Source organism: Mesocricetus auratus, unplaced genomic scaffold (genome assembly GCF_017639785.1).
Source record: "Mesocricetus auratus isolate SY011 unplaced genomic scaffold, BCM_Maur_2.0 Super-Scaffold_100024, whole genome shotgun sequence".
In the NCBI taxonomy this organism is placed as follows: Eukaryota; Metazoa; Chordata; class Mammalia; order Rodentia; family Cricetidae; genus Mesocricetus; species Mesocricetus auratus.
In genome coordinates this window covers 24251727-24271414 of record NW_024429205.1, presented here as the reverse complement: position 1 = coordinate 24271414, position 19688 = coordinate 24251727, and the positions used below count along the sequence as shown (strand labels likewise).

At 40.5% G+C, this 19688-nt stretch overlaps 1 protein-coding gene across 3 annotated transcripts in view; it reads left to right on the top strand.

Moving 5' to 3' along the window:
* Memo1 (mediator of cell motility 1) overlaps positions 1-19688 on the top strand; it is a 96937-nt gene that overhangs the window by 35458 nt on the left and 41791 nt on the right. For all 3 annotated transcript variants that reach the window (XM_040730722.1, XM_040730721.1, XM_040730723.1), the window contains 2 exons: positions 11126-11207; positions 14614-14682. In XM_040730722.1, the coding sequence (XP_040586656.1) occupies positions 11126-11207; positions 14614-14682 (151 nt within the window). The remainder of the gene's footprint in view (positions 1-11125; positions 11208-14613; positions 14683-19688) is intronic.

Sequence of the window (19688 nt, the reverse complement as noted above, 5' to 3'; positions counted from 1 at the left end):
ACATGCACGCACACGCATGCATGCACACATGGCCACAGTTGTGGGCATGGGTAAGAGAGATGAATTTCCAAAGAGTTGTAGGAGAGGGGCCAAATATGATCCAAACACATTGCACAAAATTGTCAAGGAACTAATAAAAATTGAAAAACAACAACAAAAAAACAACAGTTGCATGTTTCTGTTGGCGCCTTGCAGGGACTGTACTATGTAGGGCAAGAATTCTGAAAAGGATAAGTACAATATCTCATTAAAAGGATAATTATTCTACTCATCTTTTTGTCAGGGTTTAAGATGAATCCACCTTCTTAGGAGTGGTTCCACCTTCTTGAGAGCTGGTTCCTTGGCCAGGTGACTGACCACCTCATTGGATTATGATGTATATCTTTAGTAGCTTGGAATGGTAGGTCTCCCCTCAGGCTAGAAAGATTTCATACTCTTGACTAGAAGGACTTGGTTTTCCTTAATTGAACTTTGCTGCATGTCCCCTCTCCCCAATACTAGTAATTCTGCCTCTTAATAAAGTATAGCATAGAATCACTCACCTGCTTAATGGGCAAGGACTAGAATCTGGGTCACTTGTTAGTAGTGGTGTACCATGGTTCAGGGTCACACTGACATTGCTGGACATCTCATAGTTGTCATTTATCAGCTACACGATCTTGAGGAAATCATTTTTCTTTTTAAACACAAGGGGAGAGAGATATAACTCATGCTGTTAACCTTTTGCAGCCTGAGGAGTTCCTTAATCCTTTGTGACCTTAGTAGTTTATATAAAACTGAATTTTGGCTACAATGCTAAAAAGAATTTCAGAACTAGCCAGCATAATGAAATAGAGTTGGGAATCATATTAAAGATATGATATAGTCTCATGTATGATGGCTAAGGAGAAAGAGGTGCTCAGAAAGAAAGATATACATATGGCTTTGCTTCCTAAGACAGAATAGCAAAAGGTTACAACATATCCAATCAGTCTGTCTGTCTGTCTGTCTGTCTATGTATCTTAAAGAATGACAGGCCTTTCTTGACTTTTAGTGAACTTGGAGAGCTAGAGTGCGAGGTGATCAGTGGCCATCCAGTCCACCCTGAGCCAGTGACTTCCAAATTCATTATCTCATGGCCAAGGAGAATTTGGACAAGGAATGAGCAGAATAGATTTGTTAAGGAAAAGGGAGAAAAATCAGGATGGGAGAGGTTCCAAAGGAGGAGTACCAATGCCGCCCTCCCCCCTGGCCTTTTAAGGATCTTAGGTAGGAGCTGGATGGAGACTGAAGTAATCCTTATTGAGACTGATTAGTTTTTGTTTGTTTGTTTTTTGTTTTTACGAGACAGGGTTTCTCTGTATTGTTTTGGAGGCTATCGGTCCAGCCCGGCCTCGAACTCACAGAGATCCACCTGCCTCTGCCTCCCGAGTGCTGGGATTAAAGGTGTGAGCCACCACTGCCCGGCTAGTTTTTTTTTAATGTATTTATTTTGTATGCATTGGTGCTTTGCTTACATATTTGTCTGTGTGAGCATGCCAGATCCTCTGGAACTGGAGTTACAGACAGTTGTGAGCTGCAATATGGGTGCTGGGAATTGAACCTGGGTCCTCTGAAAGAGCAGCCAATGTTCTTAACTGCTGAGCCATCTCTCAGCCCAGTGTTTTGTTTTTTAACATAAAACTTTTGTGTATGAGTATTTTGCTTGTATATATGTAAATTCATCACATGTGTGCAGTTCCCATGGAGGTCAGAGGAGGACAGTGGATTCCTTGGAACTGGATTTACAGATGTCTGTGAGCCACCTGATACGGGTGCTGGGAACTGAAGCCCGGTCCTCTGCAAGAGCAGCACATGAACCATGGAGCCATTTTCCAGTCCTGAGACTGACTGCTCAGCTTTGAATACACTGTGGGCCCAATTGGTGAGGAGGCTGGATGCTTTTGTCCAAATTCAATGGAGAAAAATGATAATCTGTTCCCCACCTCCTCTTTAAAACTGTGCGTGCATGTGTGCGTGGGTGCGTGCTTGTGTGTGCGCACATGCACACACATGCTTGTCCTGAGGTGTATTTGGAGACCCCAGGACTTCTCGTAGGAGTTGATTCTCTCCTTGTTAACCACATGGGACCTGAGGATTAGACTCAGGTGGTCAGGCTTAGTGACAAAACACCTTTCCCTTCTGCGCCAACCCACTGGCCTCCTTTTCCTTTTGTTTTAGTTGTTTGAGACAGGGTTTCTCTGTGTAGCCCTGGCTGTCCTGGAACTCATTCTGTGGACCAGGCTGGCCTTGAACTTACAGAGATCTGCTTGCCTCTGCCTCCCAAGTGCAGGCATCAAAGGCATACACCACCACCACCATCACCACTGGGCTCCTTTTCCTTTTTAAACTAAGTTTAAAAGGTGGCTCTAGCGATGCTATGCATGAAATCACAAGTCACCGGGGAAGAACAGTATATATTCCTTTACCAACTTGGATATTTGGTGAGATTACTAAATAATGGAAGTCTTGTAGCTGAAAAGGGAGAATGACCTTAATCGGTTAATTTTGCTGGCAGTCTTGTATTTTGCTGGTGAGGTACCTTGACTAGAGACTTGGGATTTGGTATAGTTCATTGTGGATAGACTTAAATGGAGATGTGTGTTTACTCAGGGCTAATAGGCGGGGGTGTGTGGAATTCTAGAAAGGATAGGGATTTCCCCAAGAATAGGGTTTACTCTCATCTCTCTCTTTCTGTGAAGTTTCCCAGATATGCCATCCATCAGGTTCATGATGGGAGCGTCAGTCTTACTGGGCCTGTCAGCGCTGTTGGCCTGCTCCCAGTTGCTTTTGGGTTGGCCTGCTCCCAGTTACTTTTGGGTGGTCTTGGATTGCATCAGCCTCTAGACCTTGTGGTTGGCCTTTGTTCCTGTGCCTTGTAGTCTGCCTCACTCCCACTTAGCAGGTTTTGTCATGTTTTTAGCACTCATGTCAGATCTATCTAAATTAGTTGAAAAAAAATACTATGCTTGTTTTTGTTTTTATTGGGGGGTGGTGGTTCAAGACAGGGTTTCTCTGTGGCTTTGGAGGCTGTCTTGGAACTAGCTCTTGTAGACCAAGATCAACTCACAGAGATCCGCCTGCCTCTGCCTCCCCAGTGCTGGGACTAAAGGTGTGTGCCACCACCACCTGGCATTCATAGTATTTGTTTAGCCTACTTTTTTACCCAATAGAATTAAGAAAATTGGTCCTTCTCTGAATTTTTCTGGATGATAGTTCCTGAAGTTTAAACTGAGAAGATTTTAAAGAATACTTTTTAAAAGTGCATGTCTGCATAGGGTATTTGCATGTGGATGCTGGTACCTGTTAAGGGCAGAAGAGGGTGCCTCATCCCCTATAGCTTGAGTTTTTGGTGGCTGTAAACCATCTAACCTGGTGCTGAGAACCCAGCTCTAGTCTTCTGCAGGAACAGCAAACATTCTTAACCATTGAGCCAGCTCTCCAGTCCTTTAAGTTGAGAAGACTTTACCCCCCACCCCCTTCATAGTTTTGTAGCCTTAGCTGATGACTCCCTCAGGCTGGCCTTTATCTTATTATATACCCAAAACTGACCTTGAATTTGAGGCACTCTTCCTTTGTCAGCTTTCAAGTCCCACTGTTACAAGTGTGAGCTGTCATTCTATTTTGTTATGAAGGCCCTTGTTACCTACTTGTTTAATTTTGTGGTGCTCTCGTGTATGCTGAGCAAGGACGTTGACTTTTCATAGTGAAGTGCTGTCACCAGTCAGTAGAAGTTGTGTGTAGGCAAAGGGAAACTTCAAATGCTGGTCTTTAAACAGCTTTTGTTTGCACTGGTGTTCCCATCTGCAAGCTGTGGCAGCTAGGAAGCAGCAGCAAGAGGGACCCTGTAGGGTTATAGTTCTCATGCAGACTTGGGGTATTGGAAGCCTTAGCCCTGTACATTTTACAGTCCCTGTGTAGGCCTTAACTGTTCCGTGGTCATTGGTGCAATCTAGGTTGGACTATGGAGACTTAAACTGATCACCTGCAGTATCTCGTTAGCCCCCCTTATCCTTATGCCCCACTTTCTCTTGTCACATCCCTTTCTGCTTCTCCTTTCCTGTGTGTTTAAACTGTTCATTTGTTTCCTCATTTGTCCCTGTCCCCCAAAACCCCCAAACCCTAAACAAACCCAACCCCCCATGCAAGTTGGGCTAGTTGGGAGTAGTTTTCTTATGAACTAGGGTGGGGGTGAACTGGGCCATTTGGGCTAGAGTTACTCAGAAGCCAGAAGACTGGAGCCAAGAACACACCACCAGGACTGTCACAGTGCAGGACTACAGCTGCTTCTGTAGCTGTGTAAGCCTCTTCCTCGTCAGGCTGTCCGTTGTGGCCACCATCTGCTGCTTCTCTCCTGCTCCTGCCTCCCTCCCTTTGAGACTGCAGACACACTGCTGAAGGGAGGCAAGAGAAGAGCACGAGAGAAGAAGCACTTTAACAAAACCAGCGCTTCAGTTTCAGGGGAAGAGCACAGGAGACTGTCTCTCGGCCAGCTCACTCAGCCTGGCCTGCCTTATATAGCCCCAGGACGGGTGTTTGGACCATTGATTGTAGCCTTTTGTTTTGGATAATTCATCACCACCTGTTTGAGCTTATTGCGAAGTCACTGAGTTAGCCCGATCATGGCTTGCCTCTTGTAGTCTCTCTGAGAGGGAGAAGTGCTTCCCTTGGCCAAAGTGGAAATGATTTCAAGGTCATCTAGGTTTCATTCAGGATTGTGAAAGGAAAAATTTGGTGCAGACTTTCACCATTCTGGCTGGGGCTGTGCCTGCAGGAGCCGGGGCAGTCAGTTGCAGTCTTTTTCATAGTTGCGTCACGGTATCCATGGAGTGTTCGGATGGCTGGTACTCGCAGAAGGGTAGTCCCGTTGGCTGTTAGACCGATAACTGCTAATTAAGGAGTCCAGTTGCCCATCTCTAGTATCCTTGTTTATTTGTAGGAAAATGAACAGCAGAAAGTGTTATACTAATAGTGTGAAGATAAAGAACATTAATACTAGTAGTGGCTTTTTTTTCTAGGTTAATTTTATTTTATGTGTATGGGTGTTTTGCCTGGGTCCTCTGCAAGAGCAAACGAGTTCTCATAACAATTGCTCCATCTCCAGTCCTACTTGTAGTGATTTTAAGTTTTTCTGTAGTGTTTTTACTAACTGCTCAGTACTCAGGAAAAACTGGGTTTCTCTCAGAACTTCATAAAAAAATAGCTTTAATTATGAGCTTTCACAATTTAACTTTATACTTTGTGTCTAGTCTTGGTGTAGTAGAATCATGTTAATGCTTGTATTCTGTTAATAGTAAACAGGATAGTTTAGAAAGGCCATGATTGATATGCTTAAAAGTTGTTTTGATATCCATAGATGGAAACTGCTACTAAAACCAAATGCTGGTGTTTGTAATTATACTCTCCTTAACATGAAATACTGGCTTGAGTTCTGTAGAGCTAACTATAGTTAGCCTGTAATACATACTTAATGTGAATATGTAGAGAAAATTGTAGAAAGTGCTTATCATTCATAAATGTACTTTTTAAATTTCTAAACATAGATCCAAGATCCATTTGCTTACAAATGGGTAGATGAACTGAAGTGTTGAGAGTAGATATCCTTGTTTGATCTTAGGATAATAGTTTAGGTTTTCACTGTTGAATATGGTAGTAGCTATAGATTTGTCATAGAGGTGTAGTGATGAGTAATTATATCTAAAATTTATCTTTAAAGATTTTATATTTTGGAACTGATGAGATGACTTAGCAAGTAAAGACACTTTCTGTATAAGTTTGGTCACCTGAGTTCAATCCTTGGAACCCATATAAAGATGAAAGGAGAAAACCAGCTCTACAGAGTTGTCTCTTAAACCTCCACACACACCTTGTGGCAGATGTGCCCCCCCACACTAAAAAATTAAAAATTGTATTACTTGAGGATATTTAGACTAGTTTTAAAATTTTTTCCAGATAGTTGCTCCTACTAGATAGAAATTAAAAATTATTTTGTATATTTAGCATTGCTTTTTAAAATTAGATTTATTCATTTTTATTTTATGTGTGTTTCACCTGCATGATGTATGTGTGCCAAGTGTGAGTTGATGCCTGCAGAGATCAGCAGAAGACATAAGATCCCATGGAACTGGAGTTATGGATGTTTGTCAAACACTGTGTGGAACTCAGGTGTTCTGAGGGACCAACAGGTCCTCTTAACAGCTGAACCATTTCTCTAGCCCTAGACTTCACTTTTAGCCACAGAAGTACTAAACTTGTTGGTATAAAAAAATGCAATTTTAGATTTAGTTAGAAACATTACATCTCTGAATGTTAGTTTTCACATTCTAGAGATAGATATCTTTCTTCATCGTGGGGTATGAAAATGTGGTTGCTAATTCCCAAGGTTATGTTCATAAGGCTAATCTGTCCTACCTGAAGTGTTGCAGTCATCAAGGTTTTCTTTTGTTTTGTTTTTTTGAGGCTGTCCTGGAACTCACACTGTAGACTCACAGAGAGCCACTTGCCTTTGTCTTCTGGGATTAAAGGTGTGTGCCACCAATACCTGGCAAGTTATATCTTAAGATACGTTGAAAAACTGCTTTCAGTTCCTTCTTGGAGTGGTTTTTATTTGTTGTTGTTTTTTTCCCTGTCAACCCATTTGTAACTGATTGTACACAGAGCTTTTAATCCCTAAAAGTAGTCACAAAATCCATGATTCCTACCACCCCCCCCCAAATCCTGGCTGTGTTGCTGTTCATTACAGAGTTTTGAATGCTTTTAATCTTTTTGAAGATCTCCTATTTTTGCCTTGCTTGTATTGTGTTTTCCTTTATCTCTTGAATTTCTTGCTCCTGAGCAAAAAACAGAACACAGGCACACATTTGTAGCTGGAGTAAAGACAGTTAATCAAGGTATATTACACTGCTATGGCAGAGGAAGTATGCCAAGCCCAGGATAGATTTCAGAAGCTCCCAGGGCGCCAGTGTACAGAGCTGGTGTGTTTGTACTAGCCTCGCCAGGGCTTGGCTTGTTAGTTCATGCAGACTTTCCTGTGCATGCAGTTACCTGTAGTTCTGTGCATGACTTCATGCTTCTCTCACTACTGTCTATTCAAGGGTGTGTCAGGGTCACCTTGGACACACTGGAGTGCCTCTCGTCTGTATCACTGGGCAGTTTTATCACACTCTGTCTGAGGTTGGTTTCCAGTTTCTTTGCCGACTTGCCTTTTTTTTTCCTTCCTTTTTTATATGCTAATTTTATAAGGCTTTGAACAAGGATTTCTGGACCTACTTTCTTCTGCCCAAGTCTCCTACATCATTTTCCTCCCTCATTGGTACATCTTCTTGGTTCTGTGCCTAGGTGCCGATCTTATATGTTTTCATGTCCCTCCCTCCCTCCCTCCCTCCCTCCCTCCCTCCCTCCCTCCCTCCCTCCCTCCCTCCTTCTCTTTCTGAAGCAGGATCGCTCTATGTACTCTAAACTGGCCTTGAATCCACAATTCTTCTCTTTGGCCTTCTTGATGCTAGGGTTGCAGACACATCCTATGGTGCTCAGTTTCTTTGTGCTGCTGTCATCTGGCCATTCATAACTTAACTAACCATTCTGTTGACCTTCACCTTAAATGACTCTATGATTCATTCTCAATTCCTTTTCCTGCCAAAGATTCTTTCTTTTTACCACCAGAACACCATCTAGTATTATGTACTGTAATTTATTTTGTCTGGTCACATTTGTTTTATTTTGATGTTTGGTTTTTTGAGACAGAGTTTCTTCATATAACAGTCCTGGCTGTCCTGGAACTCACTTTGTAGATCAGACTGGCCTCGAAATCACAAATATGCGCCTGCCCCTGCCTCCCGAGTGCTGGGTTAGGAGTGTGCCACCAACACCTGGCCTTTATTTTATTTTCTAAAATTTATTTTTTATTTTATTATGTGTTTTGATGTTTTGCCTGTGTATCATGTGATTGCAGTGCCATGGAAACTGGAAGAGGTGTTGGGCTGGTACCAACCCAGGTCATCTGGAAGAGCGACCAGTTCTCTTAACCCACTGATACATCTCTCCAGTCCCAAAGTCTTCATTTTTGTAGCTAGCGGTTCGGTTACAGTGTGGGACTACAACACTTCTCAATGATCCGGGCGAAGGGCTAAGGATTTAAATGAAGACAAAGACAATGGCATTTATTGTAACAAGAGCGGAGTGTTAAATACCAGTAGTAGGCATGGTGGAAAACTACTAAGGTCAGCAGCTTACTGGCAAAGGATGGGCGGACAACAGGAATTTGCATTCAGATTATACTGGGAGGAAGGGACAAGAGGTATTTTGCTAGAAGCTCCTGGTCACAAGGTGGTCCACAGACCCTCTTGGGGGAAGGGTGCAACACATGTTAGACCAGACTTAGCATTGATAATGTCTACAACATCATCGTTTACAGCTAGTCTTCTGTCAGCACTCTAGATGCATGGGACCTGGGAGAATTGGGCCGATAAATGAGGCAGACTAGAGTCTCACGCAATAGCCAACTTTATTCAGAGCATCAGACTGTTTGTACTCTGAGGAGTAAGAAACAAAGTCACCTGAGTAAAGTTCTCCTGAATTAAAGCTGTGTGTGGCAAAATGTGTTTTCCCAAAAAAGGCATCTAAAGGACAGTTGAAATATTTAACTGAATGACACCACAAGCAATAATGAGTAATTGAAGTAAACTCACACCAATCTGTGACACCTGGGAGGAGCACAAAAACACATTCCAAGATCAATCCCATGGTTTGAAGAAACTGATGTCCATAAGATTCTTGTTTTCTTGGTGTGTTCTCACAAACACTTGGACTCTATTCCTGGAGCACTCTTCCTCCTATTAGCTATTATTTTATACTTAATTTTTTAAACAGGACAGCCAAGGCTATATAGTGAGATTCTGTCTCAGAAAGAAAGAAAAAGTGAACATGTAAATATTGAGAACTAGTGTAGGTCACTTCAGACTCCAACGTAGTTTGGAGGTAAAATTATGTGCTAATTTATTGTTAATTTAAAGATCTGTAATTTATGATTTACAGTGAAACCTTTCAACCATAAACTGTCCAGATATTTTAGATGACAGACATCATTATTGCATATGCAAATAAACGTTGGATGACAGCTTCATATTTCAGTGTCTGTTAAAGTCACCTGGAGAGCGTGTTAACATTTTTAGCACTATCCCCAGAGGTCATGCTGACAACTTAACTCTGGCAACACCCACAGATTTTTCTGAAGTGAAGACGTCAGGTGATTCTGGTGTGTGGACTGACTATCTCTGGACTATTTCTGGAAGAATAGTTAGGATTCTGTAAAAGGAAAACCAACCATGTCTGGTTAATTTGCTATGCTTAATGTTAGGATATCCAAAATTCTTAACAAAAGATACTTTAAAACAGAAGCATAAAGCCAGGTGTTGGTGGCGTACACCTTTAATCCCAGCACTCGGGAAGGTAGAGGCAGGCGGATCTCTATGAGTTTGAGGCCACCTGGTCTACAAAGCCAGTTCCAGGACAGCCTCCAAAACAATACAGAGAAACTCTGTCTCAAACAACAACAACAACAACAAAAAAACAAACAAAAACAACAAGAACAACAAAAAAACAAAACTCAAAAAACCAAGCATAATGGCAGTATAGTGGGGTTGGTGTTGAAATGGATTTGCCTTTTAAAGACAGATGGTAGTTGTTCTCTGAGTATTAGTAACTTGTATGTGCCAAGAAAACTCAATTATTTTGTTGCTATTGCCTGATCTAGAATACAGATCTAGCATATGTAAGACTGGTTTCAAAAGTCAAAAAAGAGGCTGGAGAGCTAGTTCAGAGGTTAAAAGCATTTGTTGCTCTTGCAGAGGACCTGGGTTTGATTCCCAGCATCTCCATAGTGGCTCACAACCATCTATAACTCCAGTTTCAGGGGATCCATGCCGTCTTTTCACTTCTGTGGGCCCCAAACATTCATGTGGTATATACATACACACGCACAAGCACAGCACACACCTTGAAGAAAATGAGTATAAGAAAAAGGAAAAAGCACTTCAAAGTTGAACGGAGAGATAGTGAGAAAGACATAGGATCTCTAGTCATAGTTGCTGCAGAGTGGCATAGAGAAATGGGTTTCAGTAGAAGGAAAAATTAATCAGTGGTATGCTTAGATTTTAGTGGTGAGATTAGAAACAATTGTGAGCAGAGTGTTTTAAGAAGATCATAATGGGCCTCTGGGTGCAGCAAGGTATATGTTTTTGAGAAAAGCAAGGGCAGTTTGCTGAGAAAGGAGAGTTCTGCTTGCAGCAGGGGGAGCATTGGGATTACAGCACACTCACTCTCTGCACTGCTGCTGTCTCCCATGGTCTCTGGGGTTGGCGCTCAGGTCCTTCCTCACACTGGTGTGACAAGCACTTGTCTCCTAGCTTCCCTCAGCTGTGCAGATAGAGAATCTGTGTTTATATTGTTTATATTTATACCCACATCGAAAGTGGAGACTACAGCGATGGGCTGTTTCACCTTGGACAAGGCAAGAGTGAACAGAGATGGTGAAGGACATGCAGAAAGTCTTGATCTGTTGAAGTCCGTGGATTCCTGAGTAGTGAACTGGAGAGACAGGAAGCGAAGAGAGTTGTTGGAAATTGAGCTTTTGAGGTGATGCAGTTATTAGTTACTGATAGGGGAGTAAGGGAGTGGAATGCATGGGGTAGATCATTGAGTGTGGGTGTTTTCCACTACATGGATGTTGCCTCAGTGATCGAGTAAAGTCAGGGTTTGTATGGTGAAATAACAAACTCACTTAATTACACTTTTTCACTTACTTAAGAGTATTCTACTTGCTGTTCTATTTTGTTTAAATGTTACCTCAAATTGTAAATTGTTGGTCTGTATGAAGAAGATACTTCTAAGAAGTAAATGAATAAAAGCAAATTTTACATTGTTAGTGTTCAGACCCATCATATGGTTTGCTAGTGACTTGATAAAGTGAACCTTTAAACATTCGGATTGATGATTTTATTGCCCAGTAAGTTATTTCAGTACTATGGAGGTTCAGTGAAGATGTTGCAATATGTATGGTTATCTGTAATACATTGCTTTACTGATTCTTTTTTCCCCGTGTCTTTTGTAGGACCTCAGCTGAATGCCCAGCTAGAAGGTTGGCTTTCACAAGTACAGTCTACGAAAAGACCTGCTAGAGCCATTATTGCACCGTGAGTTTTAGAGGTCTTCTGTTTATTACTGATGAAAATGGACTAAAAGTTAAGAATCAAATGTTGGGCTGGAAAGATGGCTCTGTGTTAGGACTGCTTGCTTTTTTTTTTTTTTTTTGCAGAGGATCTGGTTCTCAGCACCTTAGTTGTGCAGCTTATATTTGCCTCTGACTTCAATTTATGGCCTTCATGAGTATCTGTACATACTCAGATAGACACATATACATACATATAAAATAAACTGAACTAATACGTCTTTACGAAAAATGGGTAGTGACTGAGGTAGACAGCCTTTGACCTCCACATTCAAATGCACCTATATGTACATCCTTCCCCCCACAAAGAACCCAGATTAATGTTTGGATGTAAGTATTTTACTGAAAAGCGTTTTATATGCCAAATGCTTCGTACATTTCCCACCTCTTAAAAAGCTGTATCATGTAAGTTTCTTAATCTCTTGATCTTCACCTCATACAATCCTAATTAATGCCTCTTAAAGGCTTTATTATTTATTTCATGTTTTTAAAAAAAATCATGTTGCTGGGGCTGGTGGCGCCGGCACACACCTTTAATTCCAGTACCCAGGAGACAGAGGCAGGAGGATCTCTGTGAGTTCCAGGACAGCCAAGGCTAAATAGAGAAACCCTGTTGTGTTGCTGGGATCAAACCCATGTTCTCAGAGGTCAGAAGAGGGAGTTGGATCTTCTGTAACTGTAGTTACAGGTAGTTGTGAGCCAACTTGTGGGTGCTAGGAGCCAGTCTCCAGTCCTTTAGAAGAACAACAAGCTCTCTTAACCACCAAGCCACATTTCTAGTCCCTGGCAAAGTTTTTATAATATGGGAAAACTATTATCTGATCAGCAAAATTAGCAAAATTGTTCATAGCAACTGACCTTCATGCATTTGTGGGTGGGATGCAGAGCAATGTTATTTGAATGCAGCATGAGATGACCACGCCAGTCAATCCATCCATCATGTCAAACATTTGACATCTGTAGTAGTAATATTTAATGTCTTTCCTAAGTGAAGTATTCAACTGTCGCTATATTCATCCCACAGTCCTTTGACTGAAGCATCGGTACCCGTGGTACCCGTTTGTTATTTCCCCATACTTATGCTTCTACCATATATGAGTCCTATGGTTTTAGAAAAATCCATGTATGTTGTGGGATGGTATCTTATTTTGTTTTTTTCTATTGCTGTAATAAAACAGTGACCAAAAACAACTTGGAGGGGAAAAGGTTTCTTTCGTCCATTACTGAGCAAAGTCAGGGCAGGAACTCAAGGCAGGAGCTGCAGTGTTAAGATCGTGAATGCTGCTTACCAGCTTGCTTTCTGACAGCCTCGAGGGAGGCCTCCCATGCCAGCCACTGACAAAGAGACTACCTCACCCACATTCCTGCCTGCTGCAGCTTTGACTGTCCACTAACATAGCGTCTCTTTTGCTGCTGCGTATCCTTGGGCACCTGGTTCTGGAGCTCCTGGGATTCTCCTGTGTCCACCTCCAAACTTGCTTTGGACTCCTGGGATTGTGTCCTGGGTTTGCACAGGTTCTGGGATCAGGGTTCAAGTTCTTACAGCTTGACACATGAGTCTTACTCACTGAGCCATCTCCCAAGTCCTTGGGACTTGTTTCTTTTAAGGTAGAATATATCTGTGTATTATGCTTTCTTTATAGATTCATCTGTTGACTGACACCCAGGCTGATTCCATAACCTCTTTTGGTTGTGAATGGTGCTATAGTGAAAATGGACACAAGATATTTCTTAGGATATATTGCCATCTTTTATTTAAATCACCACTTGTGGGACTATTAGATTTGTTCCTTTTTTTTTTGGAGACAACATCTCACTGGATAACCTGCAACTTACTATGTAACCAGGGTAACCTGTAACCCAGAGATCTGCCTGCCTCTGTCGTGCTTGGATTCATGGCATGTGCCATCATACCCAGTCCTCCATTCTTATTATTGCAGTCATAGCTGTTTATGTGAGTTCAGCAAATAATATCAGAGATCATACAATCAGTTGGCTATATGTAATTTATAATAGAGTATTACATATTTTTATCATTATTCATAAATTGTGAGACTTCTGTTTTATATCAGTAACATTGTAAAAAAATACATGCATATGAATGTGCAGTTTTCATTTCTTTCAAAGCTAGTTGTTAAAACACTTACCCATGGGCTGTATACTGTCTACCAGTGATGTACCTAAAAGGGACTGGTATTGGCTCAGGACACCCCAAGACCAAGTTCTCAGCACAAAAGAGATTTATTTGCCCCAGAGGGACAAAGGGCAGGAAATAAGAGGCAGAGACATGAGACATAGGACAATGGAGAAGGGGAATGGAATTAGGGAGGGGTGAGGGGTGTTTATCTTGGGGTGTGGGAGTGGGAAGACAAAGGATTGCCTCTGGATAGAGAGTAGACAGATGTGCCCCATAGGAACATGGCAGTTTATAAAGGGAAAAGAGAAAACCTGGTGTTAGGATGAGGTGTTTAATTTTAATTGGGCATGTTAATTAAGGTAGCTCAAAAGGGCTTTTGATTGCTGGCCTTCAATACTTTGATAGCTGGACCTTGGTCATCACTCAGCCTCTGGAGGAGGACGTGGTGAAATGAGGGAACAGACCTTGGTGACTAGCTTTAGGAATGTACTCTGCTGGTTTTTTGGAGGACAGAGGTTATGGAGGAGAAGGGCAAGGCCTGCCAGAGCCATGTTTGCTAATCTTGGGCCAGCTAGAGTCCCTCTTGCCCATCTGTACCTCTGTCTAAAGAAGTGAGTTAGACTCTTGTCTCAAGAATGACTCAAAAAAGAAAACTGATCAGAGAACAAAGCTGTTCTGTAGGTGACAAGAGAATTGACTGAATGTGGAAGCGAGAGGGTGAAAAGAGAAAGATCATAGAGAGAAAGTGAGAGGCATAATACACAGAAGCTAAGTCAGTTTCTTTACCGCTAAGGGCAGAGGGGAGGATCATCATTGCAGGATATTTCATACTCTGCTAATATCACTACAGAGTACCAAGAACTAGCAACTTAAAGTGAGCCTTGACTATCTCCAAATGTCTTTGCCCACCCAAAACCAAACTATCTTTTGATCCCCCTTCTCCTCATCCTAAATTGGTGCTGGGATTAAATACAAGACTTTAAACATGTTAAGCAGCTTCATAACTGACACCTAAAAATAATTTGGAAGTTTATAATTGGAGTATAGTATGAAACAATTATGTGTTTCCTATTGCCTACTAGAAGTAGCATCACTAATTAACGTTGCTTTTTAATCTATATACTGAATTCTGTTACATGCATCATAGTTTTTACATGTCTTTCTAAAAGTTTTATTTCTTTCCTTACCTTGATATTGAACCTGGAGAGTAAGTTAAAAACTGTTTTGTTTGTAGCCATGCAGGATACACATACTGTGGCTCTTGTGCTGCCCATGCTTACAAACAAGTGGACCCAGCTATTACGTAAGTAAAGCAGTTAATTGGGCACAGCTTGGGGATGTCATAATGGGTGCTTTGTCATAGAAGTAATAAGCCATCCTTCTTGGACTTTTCTGTTGTAGCTTGTGCTGGTTACGAAATATCTTAATATGTTTTCTTTGTCTGAGCATTTACTTTTTTACCTTGTCATTAGGTGTCAAATGTTTCATCTGAAACTACAACAGTTAAATATTTGAGTTTTAGTTTTCATTGAAAAACCTAGATGTGAACAATTTAAAGAAGAAATGAAGTTTCCTTTGTAATTACTAAAAAGTAAAAATTCTTTAACAGTAAAGAGAAATTAAATTGAGAACATTCTAGAAGGGTTTTTTGTTTGTTTGTTTTGAGACAGGGTATCTCTGTATTGTTTTGGAGGCTGTGCTGGAACTCGCTCTGTAGACCAGGATGGCCTCTAACTCACAGAGATTGCCTGCCTTTGCCTCCCAAGTGCTGGGATTAAAGGCGTGCACTACCAACGCCCGACAATTCTAGAAGGTTTTTTTATTTGAACTTGATCTGAAAGTCAGCAGTAATCAAGGTTATTTTAAGTTAATAGTTCATTCTAAACCTTTCTCTGGTATAATTTTTATTGATGGTGTTACACGCTAGAAGCATGCCGCATAATCATTTTGGCTTAGGAATATGTACATAAGTGTAGAGTCTATGCTGGGGCAAGTACAAAGTGGGCTTCAAGCAAACCAATGGGAAGTCAGAGGAAAGGAAATGAGGAAGAAAAGGATAAGGGGAACCTGAGACTAAAGACAGAGAGGAGGAGGAAGTTAACTATTAGACAAGTTTAATTGATATTAGATTGTGTAGTATCATTTTAGCAATCAATTAGATCATTTTAGTGATCAGTATATATTGATAATCATCAAATATATAACTAGTGCCTTGAATTTTAAGTAGGTTCTAAGACTATCTCAATGAGTCCTAAAATGTAAAAGGTTAAGTGCATTAAGATTTCAACAATAGCATTATGTTTTAATATCCAGTATTGAATAGTGAATTAAATAAATATGACAGCTTAATTGATATAATATTTTATAGATATTGAAAATGAATATTGCCAGGCATGGTGATGCACATCTGTAATCCCAGCAGTGAGGAGGCTAAGAGATAACAAGTTTGGGGCGAGCTGGAGCTATATTGTGAGACCATTATTAAATACAATAATGAAATATACTATGAGGCATTGTAGTAATTTTAGAAAAAATTGTATTATACACTAAAAGAGGATATAAATTTGTGAAGAATTGAGAAGAAAGTATGTACTGTTTTAAGTAAAAATTTTCATTAAGAATAGTTTTTAAAAAGTGACTTATGGATGCTGATCTGTTATGTGTTTTCCTTTAGGATGTTTATTCTTTGATGATTTTATACATGTATATAAGGTTTTGTGATCATAATCACTCTCTATTTTGTGCTCTTACCCCCCATCCCACTAAGCACCTTCTCTTTATTAACTGAGTTTACCTAGGGTGCTTGTATGAGCATGAGTGTAGTTTTACTTGCTGGTGTGTGGTAACTTAACAGCGATCATATCATTGGTGATGATTGCTTCTTTCTGAGACCAATATCGTCCTATAAAAACCATAATACGCCTCAGATAGTAGATGTTTGTGTATTTTATTTTATATAAAGAATGAACAAATTGGGGAGAAACGGGGGTTGTGAATGTAATCAAAATGTATGACAGTCTCAACAAAATAATAAAAGTAGCTGCCATGACTTTTTTATCTCATTAGTCGTTTGCCTATTTGTTTTGATTTTCATTTCTGTGTTTTGTTGGTATCTTTCTCTTGTTCCTTTTTTTCAAGAGGAAGAACAAAGTTGGATGGGTAAAGAGGTGGGAAATATCTGGGAGGGGTTAGGGAGAGGAAGGAGCATGACCAGAATATACTGTATGAAAAAAATCTTAATTAAAAAAAATTTTAGTGAGCTAGAGTTAAAAGTAAACCCTTGCTGGGTGTTAGTCGTACACGCCTTTAATCCCAGCACTCTGGAGGCAGAGACAGTGGCAGCCAGATCTCTGTGAGTTCGAGACCAGCCTGGTCTACAAGAGCTAGCTCCAGGACAACCTCCAAAACCACAGAGAAACCCTGTCTCAAAAAGCCAAAAAAAAAAAAAAAAAAAAACCTTTACAATAATATTTAATTAACCAAAAAAAAACTCAGGGCCAGATCAGATGGTTTCAGTGCAGAATTCTACCAGAAATTCAAAGAGCTAATACCAATACTCTTCTAAATGTTCCACACAATAGAAGCATAAGGGCTATTGCGAAACTCTTTTTCTAAGGCTACAATTACCTTGGTACCCAAGTCACACAAAAACATAACTAAGAAAGATAACTACAAGAGCTAGTTCCAGGACAACCTCCAAAGGCACAGAGAAACCCTGTTTCGAAAAACAAACAAACAAACAAAAAAAGAAATCAACACTCCTTCATGATAAAGGTCTTGGAGCGATCAGGGATAACAGGAACATACCTAAACACGATAAAGGCAATATACAGCAAGCCAACATCAAACTAAATGGAGAGAAACTCAATGCGATTTCTCTAAAATCAGGAACAAGACAAGGTTGTCTACTCTTTCCATATCTCTTTAGTATTGTTCTTGAAGTTCTGGCTACAGCAATAAAACAACAAAAAGAGATCAAGGGGATACAAATTGGAAAGGAAGATGTCAAACTTTCACTATTTATAGATGATAAGAGAGTTCACATAAGTGACCTGAAAAATTCCACAAAGGTCCTTCCTACAGCTGATAAACATCTCTGTAAAGTGGCAGGATACAAGATTAACTAAAAAAAAAAAAAACCAACAACAATAGTTCTACTATATATAGACAATAAATGGGCTCAGAAAGAAGTCAGAGAAACATAACCCTTTATAATAGCCACAACCAACATAAAATACCTTGGGGGTAACTCTAGCCAAACAAGTGAAAGACCTGTCTGACAAGAACTTTGAGTCTGTAAAGAAAGAAACTAAAGAAGATACTAGAAAATGGAAAGGTCTCCCATGCTCTTGGATACATAGGATCAACATATAGTAAAAATGGCAATCTTACCAAAAGCAATCTACAGATTCAATGCAATCCCATCAAAATCTCAGCACAGTTCTTCGAAGACCTTGAACGAACAATACTCAACTTTATATGAAAACAACAACAACCAAAAACCAACCAACCAAACAAACCAAAAACCCAGGATAGCCAAAACAACCCTGTATAATAAAGAAACTTCTAGAGACATCACCATCCCTGACTTCAAACTCTACTATAGAGCTATAGTAATGAAAACAGCTTGGTATTGGCACAAAAACAGATAGGTAGACTAGTTGAATCGAATTGAAAGCCCTGATGTTAATCCACTCACCTACGAAAACCTGATTTTTGACAAAGAAGCTAAAGTTATACATTGGAAAAAAAGAAAGCATCTTCAACAAATGGTGCTGGCACACTTCGATTGCAGATAGATCCTTATCTATTGCCATGCCCAAAACTTAAGTCCAAATGGATCAAAGACCTCAACAATAAATCCAGCCATACTGAACCTCTTAGAAGAGAACGTGGGAGGTACTCTTGAACGAATTGGTACAGGAGACCCTTTTCTGAACACAACACCAGTAGAACAGACACTGTGATCGACGGTTAATTAATGGGACCTCCTGAAACTGAGAAGCTTTTGGAAGGCAAAGGACACAAGACAAAAGGGCAGTCCACAGAATGGGAAAAGATCTTCAGCAACCACACATCTGACAGAGGGCTGATTTCCAAAATATAAAGAATTCAAGAAGCTAGTCACCAAAACACCAAATAATTCAATTAAAAAGTGAGGTACAGAACTTAATAGAGGAGTCTAAAATGGCTGAAAGACACTTAAGAAATTGCTCAACATCCTTAACCATCAGGGAATGCAAATCAAAACAACTCTGAGATACCATCTCACCTCTGTCAGAATGGCTAAAATCAAAACCACCATGATGGTTTATTCTGGAGAGGATGTGAAGAGAGGGGAACACTCCTCCACTGCTGGTGGGAGTGTAAACTTGTATAGCCACTTTGGAAATCAGTATGGAGATTCCTCAGGAAATTGGCAATCAGTCTACTACAAGATCCAGCAATTCCACTCTTAGGCATATACCCAAAGGATGCACATTCATACAACAAGGATGTATGTTCAAGTGTGTTCATAGCAGCATTATTTGTAATAGCCAGAACCTGGAAGCAACCTAGATGCCCCTCAACTGATGAATAAATAAAGAAAATCTGGTACATTTGCACAATGGAGTACTACTCAGTGGAAAAAAAAATCATTGAAATCTTGAATTTCAAAGGCAAATGAATGGAACTAGAAGAAATCATCCTGAACGTGTAGTCTTCTATCAGCCGCTTGGGTCCTGAGCCGTCTCAGCCCCCAAATAACACACGAGACACTATATTAGTTATAATGCTGTTGACTGTTTGCTTGGTTTCTTATCAGCTAGCTCTGACTTTATTATTAACCCATAACTGCTAATCTGAGTATTTCCACGTGGTCTTCATTTACGGGAGAAAGGATCCAGACTTCTTACTCCTCTCGTGTTCTACACCATGACTGACTGTGCGTCTGTTTCCCAGAATCCTCCTCAACTCCTAGTCCCACCTATCTTGCTTATGTATTGGGCAACAGTGCTTTATTTAATCAACCAGTAGGACAACATATACACAGAAGGACTTCCCTCATCAGTAACCCAGTCACAGAAAGACAAACACGGTATGTACTCAGTCATATATGGATATTAGACATAGAGCAAAGGATTACCAGACTACAATCCACACCTCCAGAGAAACTAGGGAACAAGGAGGACCCTAAGAGAGACATACATATCCCCTGGAGAAAGGGAAAGGGACAAGATCTCCTGAGCTAATGGGGACTATCGGGGGAAGGAAGAAGGAGTTAGGAGAAAGAGGATGGGATAGGAAGACATGAGGGAGCAGGAAGAT